The sequence below is a fragment of the Acomys minous genome (genome assembly GCF_964271855.1).
Source record: "Acomys minous genome assembly, chromosome: 3".
Lineage (NCBI taxonomy): Eukaryota > Metazoa > Chordata > Mammalia > Rodentia > Muridae > Acomys > Acomys minous.
Window position 1 is genome coordinate 68,386,660 of NC_140485.1, and position 12,438 is coordinate 68,399,097.

General features: G+C 56.1%; 1 protein-coding gene across 1 annotated transcript in view; it reads left to right on the top strand.

Annotated features, from left to right (window-relative positions):
• Positions 1–12,438, top strand: part of PREX1 (phosphatidylinositol-3,4,5-trisphosphate dependent Rac exchange factor 1) — a 165,093-nt gene that overhangs the window by 115,720 nt on the left and 36,935 nt on the right. Inside the window, exons 12-15 of the mRNA XM_084775034.1 lie at positions 4,481–4,584; positions 4,696–4,745; positions 6,622–6,697; positions 9,989–10,061. Coding sequence (XP_084631160.1) covers positions 4,481–4,584; positions 4,696–4,745; positions 6,622–6,697; positions 9,989–10,061 — 303 coding nt within the window. The remainder of the gene's footprint in view (positions 1–4,480; positions 4,585–4,695; positions 4,746–6,621; positions 6,698–9,988; positions 10,062–12,438) is intronic.

Below are 12,438 nucleotides of genomic sequence, written 5' to 3' on the forward strand. Positions count from 1 at the left end.
GAAGCAGGTGTGGCATGGTGAGTGGAAGCAGGTGTGTGGCATGGGTGTGGGAGCAGGTGTGTGGCATGGGAGTGGGAGCAGGTGTGTTGCATAGTGAGTGGAAGCAGGTGTGTGGCATGGGAGTGGGAGCAGGTGTGGCATGGGTGTGGGAGCAGGTGTGTGGCATGGGAGTGGAAGCAGGTGTGTGACATGGTGAGTGGGAGCAGGTGTGTGGCATGGGAGTGGGAGCAGGTGTGGCATGGGTGTGGGAGCAGGTGTGTTGCATGGTGAGTGGGAGCAGGTGTGTGGCATGGGAGTGGGAGCAGGTGTGGCATGGGAGTGGGAACAGGTGTGTGGCATGGGAGTGGGAGCAGGTGTGGCATGGGAGTGGAAGCAGGTGTGTGGCATGGGAGTGGAAGCAGGTGTGGCATGGGAGTGGGACAGGTGTGTGGCATGGTGAGTGGAAGCAGGTGTGTGGCTTGGGAGTGGGAGCAGGTGTGTGGCATGGGAGTGGGAGCAGGTGTGGCATGGGAGTGGGAGCAGGTATGGCATGGGAGTGTGTGGCATGGGTGTGGGAGCAGGTGTGTGGCATGGGAGTGGGAGCAGGTGTGTGGTATGGGAGTGGGAGCAGGTGTGTGGCATGGGAATGGGAACAGGTGTGTGGCATGGGAGTGGGAGCAGGTGTGGCATGGGTGTGGGAGCAGGTGTGTGGCATGGGAGTGGAAGGAGGTGTGGCATGGGAGTGGGAGCAGGTGTGTGGCATGGGTGTGGGAGCAGGTGTGTGGCATGGAAGTGGGAGCAGGTGTGTGGCATGGGAGTGGGAGCAGGTGTGTGGCATGGGAGTGGAAGCAGGTGTGTGGCATGGTGAGTGGAAGCAGGTGTGTGGCATGGGAGTGGGAGCAGGTGTGGAATGGGTGTGGGAGCAGGTGTGGCATGGGTGTGGGAGCAGGTGTGTGGCATGGGAGTGGAAGGAGGTGTGGCATGGGAGTGGGAGCAGGTGTGGAATGGGTGTGGGAGCAGGTGTGGCATGGGTGTGGGAGCAGGTGTGTGGCATGGGAGTGGAAGGAGGTGTGGCATGGGAGTGGGAGCAGGTGTGTGGCATGGGTGTGGGAGCAGGTGTGTGGCATGGAAGTGGGAGCAGGTGTGTGGCATGGGAGTGGGAGCAGGTGTGTGGCATGGGAGTGGAAGCAGGTGTGTGGCATGGGAGTGGAAGCAGGTGTGTGGCATGGGAGTGGGAGCAGGTGTGGCATGGGAGTGGGAGCAGGTATGGCATGGGAGTGTGTGGCATGGGTGTGGGAGCAGGTGTGTGGCATGGGAGTGGGAGCAGGTGTGTGGCATGGGAGTGGGAGCAGGTGTGTGGCATGGGAGTGGGAGCAGGTGTGGCATGGGAGTGGGAGCAGGTGTGTGGCATGGTGAGTGGAAGCAGGTGTGTGGCATGGGAGTGGGAGCAGGTGTGGCATGGGAGTAGGAGCAGGTGTGTTGCATGGTGAGTGGAAGCAGGTGTGTGGCATGGGAGTGGGAGCAGGTGTGGCATGGGTGTGGGAGCAGGTGTGTGGCATGGGAGTGGAAGCAGGTGTGTGACATGGTGAGTGGGAGCAGGTGTGTGGCATGGGAGTGGGAGCAGGTGTGGCATGGGAGTGGGAGCAGGTATGGCATGGGAGTGTGTGGCATGGGTGTGGGAGCAGGTGTGTGGCATGGGAGTGGAAGCAGGTGTGTGGCATGGGAGTGGGAGCAGGTGTGTGGCATGGGAGTGGAAGCAGGTGTGTGGCATGGTGAGTGGAAGCAGGTGTGTGGCATGGGAGTGGGAGCAGCTGTGGCATGGGAGTGGGAGCAGGTGTGTGGCATGGTGAGTGGAAGCAGGTGTGTGGCATGGGAGTGGGAGCAGGTGTGGCATGGGAGTGGGAGCAGGTGTGTTGCATGGTGAGTGGAAGCAGGTGTGTGGCATGGGAGTGGGAGCAGGTGTGGCATGGGTGTGGGAGCAGGTGTGGCATGGGAGTGGGAGCAGGTGTGTGGCATGGGAGTGGAAGCAGGTGTGTGGCATGGTGAGTGGAAGCAGGTGTGTGGCATGGGAGTGGGAGCAAGTGTGTGGCATGGGAGTGGGAGCAGGTGTGTGGCATGGTGAGTGGAAGCAGGTGTGTGGCATGGGAGTGGGAGCAGGTGTGTGGCATGGGAGTGGAAGCAGGTGTGGCATGGGAGTGGGAACAGGTGTGGCATGGGAGTGGGAGCAGGTGTGGCATGGGAGTGGGAGCAGGTGTGTGGCATGGGAGTGGGAGCAGGTGTGGCATGGGTGTGGGAGCAGGTGTGGCATGGCAGTGGGAGCAGGTGTGTGACATGGTGAGTGGGAGCAGGTATGGCATGGGAGTGGGAGCAGGTGTGTTGCATGGTGAGTGGAAGCAGGTGTGTGGCATGATGAGTGGGAGCAGGTGTGGCATGGGAGTGGGAGCAGGTGTGTGACATGGTGAGTGGGAGCAGGTGTGGCATGGGAGTGGGAGCAGGTGTGTGACATGGTGAGTGGGAGCAGGTGTGGCATGGCAGTGGGAGCAGGTGTGTGACATGGTGAGTGGGAGCAGGTATGGCATGGGAGTGGGAGCAGGTGTGTTGCATGGTGAGTGGAAGCAGGTGTGTGGCATGATGAGTGGGAGCAGGTGTGGCATGGGAGTGGGAGCAGGTGTGGCATGGGTGTGGGAGCAGGTGTGGCATGGCAGTGGGAGCAGGTGTGTGACATGGTGAGTGGGAGCAGGTATGGCATGGGAGTGGGAGCAGGTGTGTTGCATGGTGAGTGGAAGCAGGTGTGTGGCATGATGAGTGGGAGCAGGTGTGGCATGGGAGTGGGAGCAGGTGTGTGACATGGTGAGTGGGAGCAGGTGTGGCATGGGAGTGGGAGCAGGTGTGTGACATGGTGAGTGGGAGCAGGTATGGCATGGGAGTGGGAGCAGGTATGGCATGGGAGTGGGAGCAGGTGTGGCATGGGAGTGGGAGCAGGTGTGTGGCATGGTGAATGGAAGCAGGTGTGTGGCATGGGAGTGGGAGCAGGTGTGGCATGGGAGTGGGAGCAGGTGTGTGGCATGGGTGTGGGAGCAGGTGTGTGGCATGGGAGTGGGAGCAGGTGTGGCATGGGAGTGGGAGCAGGTGTGTGGCATGGTGAGTGGAAGCAGGTGTGTGGCATGGGAGTGGGAGCAGGTGTGGCATGGGTGTGGGAGCAGGTGTGGCATGGGAGTGGGAGCAGGTGTGTGACATGGTGAGTGGGAGCAGGTGTGGCATGGGAGTGGGAGCAGGTGTGTGACATGGTGAGTGGGAGCAGGTGTGTGGCATGATGAGTAGGAGCAGGTGTGGCATGGGAGTGGGAGCAGGTGTGGCATGGTGAGTGGGAGCAGGTGTGGCATGGGTGTGGGAGCAGGTGTGTGGCATGATGAGTGGAAGCAGGTGTGTGACATGGTGAGTGGGAGCAGGTGTGGCATGGTAGGCTGAATGTCGTGACACTGCCCTCTCCCAGAAATCTGCTCCTACACTTTCAAGCTGCTGGCCTGGTCCCTTTCACAGTGACCCAGGACTGTGGCTGCCTCATAACACTTCTCCCGGGTGCCAGAATCAGTATTCACATGGGCACCAGCATGGGAAGACTTGTAGGAAAGCAGGTGGCCAGGGAGTAGAGTTTTCTATTTGCCCTTTCAGAAAGAGCAAGCTCTCCATTTAAGCATTAGCTAATTTGTAGTTATTTGTCGCATGTTTCTTACAGCAGACATGGCCTGCATAGCTGTGAGGAGGGCAGGTAAAAAGTCTTGTCCTCACAAAAGTTGACCTTGTGCTTGGAAGGGAGCTGAAAAAAGTAGTAGATAGTGTCAGTGGTGCTGGGGAGAGCAGGGAGTGGCGATCAGTGTGGAGGAGGTCAGTTCTGACCTGGGGGTTTGGGGAGGCCTCCCCTACAAGTGAGGGAGGCAGGTGGGTGTTATGGCCAAGTGCCCAGGGAGGGTGCTGAGTACTAGGAAGGCAGTGCGGCTGCCTCCTGGGTGGACAGGGAGTGAGATCAGACAGCTTGGAGCTGGGCTTGGCTGTAGGGTCTGAGAGCTCAAGGGAGTCACTGTAGAGTGGCTATAGAGACTATGGCCTTGGCTGTGCAGAGAAAGGACCTGCCACACTGAGCCGTGGCCCACAGAGCCAGCCAGGAGCTACTGAGTGTCCCTGGGGGAGAAAAGGGAGGGAAAAGTCTTTGTTTTTTGAGCTTTGGATTTTTGGCTGGAGGATCTGCTTCTGGGTCTGAGTCTCCAACAGAATTGAGAGGTAGCTGTCAAGATCACAGCGGGCTGGTCTCTACCCTGCAGTGCTTGGTTCCCATTGTTTCCAAGGATGGGCCAAATCAGAGCTACCCACAGATGGCTAGCTAGGTTGCCAGGCTCTGCCAGGTCTTCACAGGCCGTGGACCTCACATCCCTCGATGTACTGTGGGACCAAAGGGTGGAAGCAGAGGGCATTCCCAGACTCACCAGTCCCTGGATCCTTTCAGTCTCTGACAAGCACCAGTTCAAGAACGAGCAGGTGATGTATCGCTTCCGCTACGACGATGGCACCTACAAGGCCCGCAGCGAGCTGGAGGACATCATGTCTAAGGTAGGACGTCCTCCTTCAACCTATGGCCCCAATCCAGCTGGGCCCTCCATCCCTGCAGCCTCCCAGCGGTCCAGAGGGTGTGGCTGATTCAGACCTTGCTCTTGCTTGTAGGGCGTGAGACTCTACTGCCGGCTGCACAGCCTCTACGCCCCCGTGATCAAGTGAGTCCCCCTGACCCCCATGGCATCCCCACCCACATCCTGACCTCTCTGAGTCTCTCTCTCCTTCTCCATCAGACAGAGTTAATATCCGACCATCCGGACAGTCTGTCAGGATGAAGTGAGCAAATTTGTGGGAAGTGCTGCAGCATTTTGAGGGACAGGATAGCCAGGCCATCGTTGGGGCCTCCTGCTGGTTTCCAGCTGTGTGACATTGGACAGTCACTCAACCTTTCTCTTCCTCACTAGTTCTGTCTGAGGCAGGTGATAAAGTAGGATGTACCCAGGGCTTTTGTGCTCACGGCTGTTATGCGGTGCTTGCTCCTGTGTACCCTCAGCTCCCATGTTGTGTTCCCCCTCCCCCACCCCCACCCCAGTGCCGCCCTGTCAGGAGGGCTTCCCTCATGCCTTTTACATTTTATTTTTCCTGGGATGGGACAAGCACTCCACCACTGAGCTCTATCTCAAGTCCGCCTTGGCCACTCCCTACCACCCCACCCAGGAGCTCTCCATATTTCCTGTCTGAGCCATGCTTTTTGGTGCTCTGTGCCTGCATTGTCCCTCTGTCTCTATGAGGTTTTCAAATGCTCCAGGCTATGGAGCCTGAAATTTTTTTTATTATTTATTTATTTATTTTGAGACAGGGTTTCTCTGTGTAGCCATGGCTGTCCTGGACTCACTTTGTAGACCAGGCTGGCCTTGAACTCACATTGATCCACCTACCTCTGCCTCCTGAGTGCTGGGATTAAAGGCATGCCCCACCACGCCAGGCGGAATCTGAATTTTAATCCAGTTGAATGGAACTTTGATTTTGATTCTATTGGTGGCTTACGTATGACTTCGAATGGCTTTGTGGAAAGGCATTGGCCTCCAGTGGAGCCAACACTGGATCAGTGTTTGTTGAATGACTGTTTCTGTTCTAGCCAAAAGTGCCTAGCAGCAGCTTGCACCTCCTGGTGCTTCTGGTGCCCTGAGGGTTAAAGTCATGGAAAGCACGCTCCCAGGCTCCGGGCAGCATAAAACCAAGTATGTCAGGCTCTATAATGTAGCTTGTAGTCAGTTGTGGAGGGACCAGGACAGGGCTGCATGACTCTTGTCTCAGGGACTTCATCCAGCCTGTTTGTGGTCTGTGAGGTCAGGCCCTGGGAACTGTTCACCCTAGGCACTGCCTCCTCAGTCACCCTGACTTGCTGCTCTGTGCCAGTTCTAGGAGGTAGTGACAGAGGAGGCCAGCCTCCTCCTGGGCCCTGTGGCCTCTTTCCTGTTTGTTCCCTAGTGGCTTTCCCTGGGCCTTCCAGCTTTTTTTAGGTAGTGGTGGGGATCTACCTAGGGTCCTGGCTTAGGTGAGACAGGTGCTTACACCTGACCCCTCCCAATCCTGAACTACACGTCAGTGGCTCCACCCAGGCCTGTAGGTCTCTGTCAGCTTAAAGCTGAGCTTTTTTGCAGCTTGGCTGTTCAGGCCCACTACCCAAAGGCAGGCAAGGTGGAGTGCATACCTCACCTCTCCTTAGAGACTCCGGGATCCTCTGCTGTGGACTGTGGATATCTGGCTAAGAAAGGTCCTGACTGTGGGGGACATCTGGCTCTGTGGGATCCCTATGGTCCCCAGCGTAGCATTAACACCCCATGACAACCCTTTTCTACATGCATGCGAAGCTGCCTCAAGAGGCATGGCTGCAGGAAGCAGTTCCTTGTGCTGGAGAGTGTCCGCAGCCTGCGGCTTCTCCTTTCGCTGCTGGTGGGGCAGCTGGCCCATAAGTCAGGAGAGGGTCTGTGCCCGTGTCTGTTGAGGCTCTTCCAGTTGGAACACACTTCAGGAAGCTACTCTTCCCCTCACCCGCCCCATGCCACTACTCATGGTCCACCTCTTCCCCAGGGACCGGGATTACCACTTGAAGACCTACAAGTCCGTGGTCCCCGGGAGCAAGCTGGTGGACTGGCTGCTGGCACAGGTGAGCATGAGCGGCCCACGCTCTGTGTGGCTTGAGAGAGTAGTCATGGAGCTGGGGACAGCAGTATAGCTGGGGACAGACGCAGCTCCTCTCTGCCCTCTGTCTACAGTGCGACCCCACAGCGCGGCCTCACAGAAAAGGAATCTGTAGTAGCTGTCCCTTTTACATAGTGTGGCATCCTTAGACGTTCCTGACGCCCAGGGCTGGTGTTTACACCCAGCCTTCTGCCTTTCTGACTCTCTACTGTATAATCTTCTGATTGGTTGCTTCAAAGGCAAGCAGTGGGGAAGGTGGAACCTTTTTATTTCATGTAACATCAAGGGAGGAAATGCCTCAAGTTCTCTCCTGTCTGTAGTTTTCCCCTTCAGGTGTCATTGGTTGGGTGAGCTGGTCTGAATGGACGAGACCAGGAGTGTTGAGAGGGGCCCCAGATGTCTTAGGATCCACCCCCGGGTGCCTGGAGATGGGCGCCCATGCTTGGTGATGTGTTAGAGTCGAGACTCTGAAGGTCAGGTGTACCCAGCTAGGGAAACTGTGAACTCTCAGACAATGGCGTGTTGTCTTATTTGACCCTCAGGACAAGCTAAGATGATGTGGTTATTGTCCCAGTGTCATGGGTGGGAAGCCTGAGGCTTAAGGCATACAATTTGGTCAGGGTGCACAGCCAGCTAGGGAGTGCTGTGGAGGGGGGGGATTGGGACGCTTTGATAACAACCCAGCTGTGGCCTAATGGCAACCAGGGAAAACACGTGTTCTGCCCTTCTTCCTCCATGCCTCCTGGACCTCAGGGACAGTGCTAGCAACTGGGACAGAGAAGGTGGGTGGTTGGGGTGCCCTGAGAATGCTTTGCATCAGTTACCAGGGCCCAACAGATGGTGTTGCTGAGAGACTGGGCACATTAGCCATAGGAGGGGCCGCATGAACCATTCAGGGAGGGGACACATATAAATGCAGTGTGGCAGAGCCACAGCCTGGGGCCAGTGACTACTCCTTGGAATCTCAGTTTTTCTACCTGTGATGTGGTAGCTGGGTAAAGCCCAACTCAAAAGGCCTTCTTGTCATCGGGAAGCCTGGGTCAGCCCTGTTCCTGTGCCTCAGTTTCCCCTGCTGCCAAGGAATCAGTCAGTGGAGCAGTAGAGAGTTAGGCATGGTGGGCAGAGGTATCCCATGTTTTACCTGTGGCCTCCAGTCACTCATACCCTTCCTGCGTGCATCCAGTCCTGCTTTGCTTCCACTGGTCCCCCGGGAAGTCAGGTGGCAAGATGGTGGTGGCTTTCTTGTGCTCCTGTGTGCCAGGCAGGGGTGTGCACACCCTCCACCCCCAACCCCACCCCAGGGACTTGTTAAGGGGATGCCATGACTCCCAAGTTAGAGATGGAAGCAACCAGAGGAATTAGAGGGCACTGTCCAAACTGCCTCCCTTCCCTCTCCTGACTTGTCCTCCTCTGGGCCACTCTGGTCTGTCACTGTGACCCTGGGCTTGCCCTGTGTCCTCAGGAGCCTTCTTGGCCACTGCCTTGGCTCTCTGGGGCTAAGACAGACAGGCTAGGCTGGTTCTGAGCGCATTGCAAGCCAAGTGGAATCTAGACACCGGCTGGTCCTCTTAGACCAAGTGCCCAGTCAAGGCCACTTAGACTGGCAGTCACTTCCCTCCATTTCTGTGGCTAGGGGCAGCTGCCCTGGCTGTGTGGAGTGCCCCTCCCTGTTGTCCTCACTCCACTTGTGTCATCCCCCTGCCTCTGGCCTAGGGTCCCTTAGGAGCTGTTTGTCTTCTTTGTGATCTTCAACTAGTAATACAATGAGCACTAATGCCAAAAATTCCTCAGCCCCTCCCTAGCGTCCCCAACCTGCCTCACAGCCCCTGCCAGAATCCCTACACCTGGTCCTGTGCCTGGCCTCCTGGCTGCTGGAAAAGCAATCAGGCCCCTTTGGCTGGGAGTACCTTCCTCCACCCTCCAGCAGGAGGGCCAGGCCCGGCTGGTAGGCGTCTGGCAGCCTTTCCCCTCAGTGTACTGTCAGGGCTGTAGGCAGGGCTGGCTGCCTGTGTGTCTGGGAGCTTGGCCCCTGGATGTTGTGAGGTGTCTTCATCACAGCCCTTGATCCAGCCAGCAGCTGTGACTGAGCCTGCCAGCCCTGCTCCCTCCTGGAGGTTTTAGCCTCTCTTAACCTGGCTAGCAGGGAGAATTTGGGGTTCCAAGTCTGTTGTGATACCTGGTGGCTGTCCTCCAGGCAGGCTGAGGCAGGGGGATTCCAGAGTTAAAGCTCTCCTGCGCTGCAGATTCCTTGGGCTACAAGCAACACAGAAATGCTGCTTTGGGATGGGAGAAGGTGACTTGGTGGGAGAAGGTGGGAACCCTGAAGCCAGGCCCCTAAGAGAGCAAACAGCAGGAGTTAGGTCTGGTCCTCATCCTCGAGATCAGCCAAGTCCCAACGTGAAAGATGACTGTGTCAGAGGCTACAGATCCAGAACCAGGTGGATTTTAGGACAGTTAGTGGCCTCAGTGGCACCTACAAGGGTCAGATCTCTGCCATCCTGCCATCATCCTCTCTCAGGTCAGGCCACCACAGCCGCACCATCACTTCCTCACATGACTTTGTCCCTGGTGGGAGGGGCAGTGGTGTGTCCCCTTCCTGAGGTTTGCAGATGACCCCTGCAGGATTTCCAGGCACCATGGACTTTATTTCTAACTCTAGGGACATGTCTACAGATGCACAGAGCCAGAACAATCTGGGATTTGTGTCTCTCGGGAGAGCAGCACAGAGGCTGGTGGCCCAGAGCAACTAGGGCAGTCTCATGAGGTCTTTGAGAACCACACTTTCTGAGTCTTTCCGCACTGCCGCTGTTACAGTGTTTTACCCTGAGGTCGCATTGTGGTCTGGAATGGTTGCAGAAGCACCAGGCATCACACCTTTGTTCCAGGCAGGCAGTGAGTCGGGAAGAAAGGGACAACCAGCGGGCACAGGAGGTTTGCCGCGGTGCTCTTACTGCAGGGTTCTGCTTGTGTCTCATTGTTTACCTTAACTGCTAGGGTTGTTGTGAAATGAGGGGAGAGTATTAGGGAGGGATCAGGAAAGAACTGTTGCTAAGTGACCAGCATCACCTAAAAGAATAACTCCCCTGTTAGGAGTTGATTAGAAATAGTTCCAAACGTGTTTGGAGACCTTGGTACACAGTATGAAAATCTCTGCCCTCATGGAGCCTGTGTATCTTGGGTGGTAGCCTGTCACGGGCAGCACTTAGCTGATTTAGTGCTGGTTCCCCTCACAGCGCCCGCTTCTGTTCCGTTTCAGGGGGACTGTCAGACACGGGAGGAGGCAGTGGCGCTTGGTGTGGGCCTGTGCAACAACGGTTTCATGCACCACGGTAAGTGCCAGGGCCTAGATTTTTGCTTAGGGCCTGGACAGCCAGCTTTCCATATGCGGTGTCAGCATTGATGGCTTATGCTTTGGCCTCCCCTGCCCCCAGGTAGCATGGTGCCCCCATGTGTGTCCCCTCACCCTTGGTGGCCCCTCTCCCCTCTTGAAGAAACTGTGTTCTGCCTTCTAGTTCTGACTCCTTCCCAGCGAGTGGCCACTGTGTGTCTGACGTGGTGCCCCATTGTAGCACAGTTGGGCTTAAGGCTCAGGGTCTGGCATATGTACGTGTACACCCCCTTGTATATCAGGGAGACCCTACACATCTTGTGCATGCTGATGAGCAGGCGCTGGGACGGGGTGCTGAGGCCTGGACACAGATACAGGCTGCAAGAGTGTGGGCTGGTGTCAGGAGACTGGTGCTGGCAGTCCCCAGGTCATCTCCCTGCCCAGGTCTCTGCTTTACTCTTAAGAGTTAGTGGACTTGTTCTGAAAAGGGCCAAGCAGCTGCTACAACACTGGAATAGTATGCTAGGTGCCAATAAAATTGTATTTAGGAATATTGGCTGGGGTCCATAGCATTCTGAAGGCTATTTGCCTGTCTGTGTCCATGGCTCGGCTCTAGGCTCATGTTAGCTAATTCCTTCTAGACTTAGCTTCCCTGTGGCCTCAATTTCTCTCGTTTCTCCAGAGGCCTTGTTGTCTTTTCCCCTTTACTTCCGATTTCCTCACAAGAAGGAACGAGGCTTGCCTAGCCGTTGGGCCTGTCTCCTGTCTAGAAGCCATTTGTACCCTGCGATAGCACTGGCCCTGCCGCCTGCCCTCTGTAGGAGCCTCTCATTTGTGGGTGAGGATAATTGTGGTCCCCTCAGCCTTGTTCCCGGAAGGCAGCTATCTGGGGAGACTGCACAAGGAGGGGGACTTGGGCAGCCGTGATGCCCTCAGGGCCCTTCGGGGAGGGAAATTGCAGGCTGCATAGCTCCCCCGCACCTTACCACAAACTTAAATATCTGCTAAAATAGGAAAGGGCCAAAAGTTGGGGTGTGGCTGTGGCAAAGGGCAGGGTTTGCACAGAGCGAAGGGGGAGAAGGCACCTCTTGCCACGTCTGAACTGAGCCTCTGGCCTCAGGGTGTCTGCTGGGAAGGTCTTAGGCAGACAGGGAAACCGAGGCTTGCCGTTGCCCTGTAGAGCCACCTCAGGGACCAGTGCTCTTGTTCTTCGGCTGGAGAAGAAAACGAAAGTGCAAAGAGGTTAAAGTATTAGATGGGGGCATTTGAACCCAGGGCTATACGAACCTCTCAAAGCTGGACCAGCAGCAGCCTTGGCTGGGAGAGGGAAGTGGGGCCTTGCCTGGCTGGCCTGATGACTCAGGAGTCTCACCCTGTGTCTGCTGGGCCATCACTGCTCTGGAATCTTCTAATCCCGTGTTTACAATGGGAGCTAAATAAGCAGGATGCTTGGAGCCTGGCTGCCCTGCTCTGATGAAAGTAGCAATTTGTGTGTCTGTTTGTTCCAAAGAGGTAATGGAGGTTGCCCAGAAACACACTCACAACCAGGTGGTTTCCATGCAGGAGGAAGAGAGTGGGGTCTGGAGAGCTCCAGGCTAAAGCACCCAGCTATCTCATCCTGGGGCCTCACTGGTCTTACACAGTCATCAAATCTGCGCTTTGATATGCCTTTCTTTTATTCTTTCTTTTCTTTCATTTGAAAAAGATTTTTTTTGGTGTGTGTGTGTGTGTGTGTGTGTGTGTGTGTGTGTGTGCGCGCGCTTGCGCTTGTCCACACACATGCGTGAGTATAGTTGCCCATGGAGGCCAGAAAGGGCATCAGACCCTTGGAGCTGGAGTTGGAGTTGCAGGTGATTGTGAACTGCCCAACATGGGTGCTGGGAAACGGCCTGGGTGTACATGTGTGTGTATGTTTGTGGGTGCACTCACTCATGTGAAGGCCAGAGGTGGACATTGGGTATCTTCCTCAGTCATTTTCCACTTTTTAAAATGTCCGTTAGTGTTTTTACTACATGTGTGAGGGTGTTAGAAGCCTTGGACCTGGAGTCACAGACAAGTGTGAGCTGCCATGTGGGTGCTGGGAATCGAACCTGGGTCCTGTGGAAGGGCAGTCAGTGCTCTTAACCACTGAGCCATCTCTCCAGCTCCCCAATTTAATTTTTGAGACAGGGTATCTGACTGGGTAGGTCAGATGACCAGCCAGCTCTGAAGATCTGCTAGTCTCTGTCTCCCCAGAGCTGGGGTTACAGACATGTGCTGCACCTGGCATTTATATGGTGTCTGTGGATCCGAACTCAGGACTTGATGCTTGAATGGCAGGCACTTTACCCACTGAGCCATGTCAGGTTTTTGAAGGAATCAGATAGCTAACCCTACGT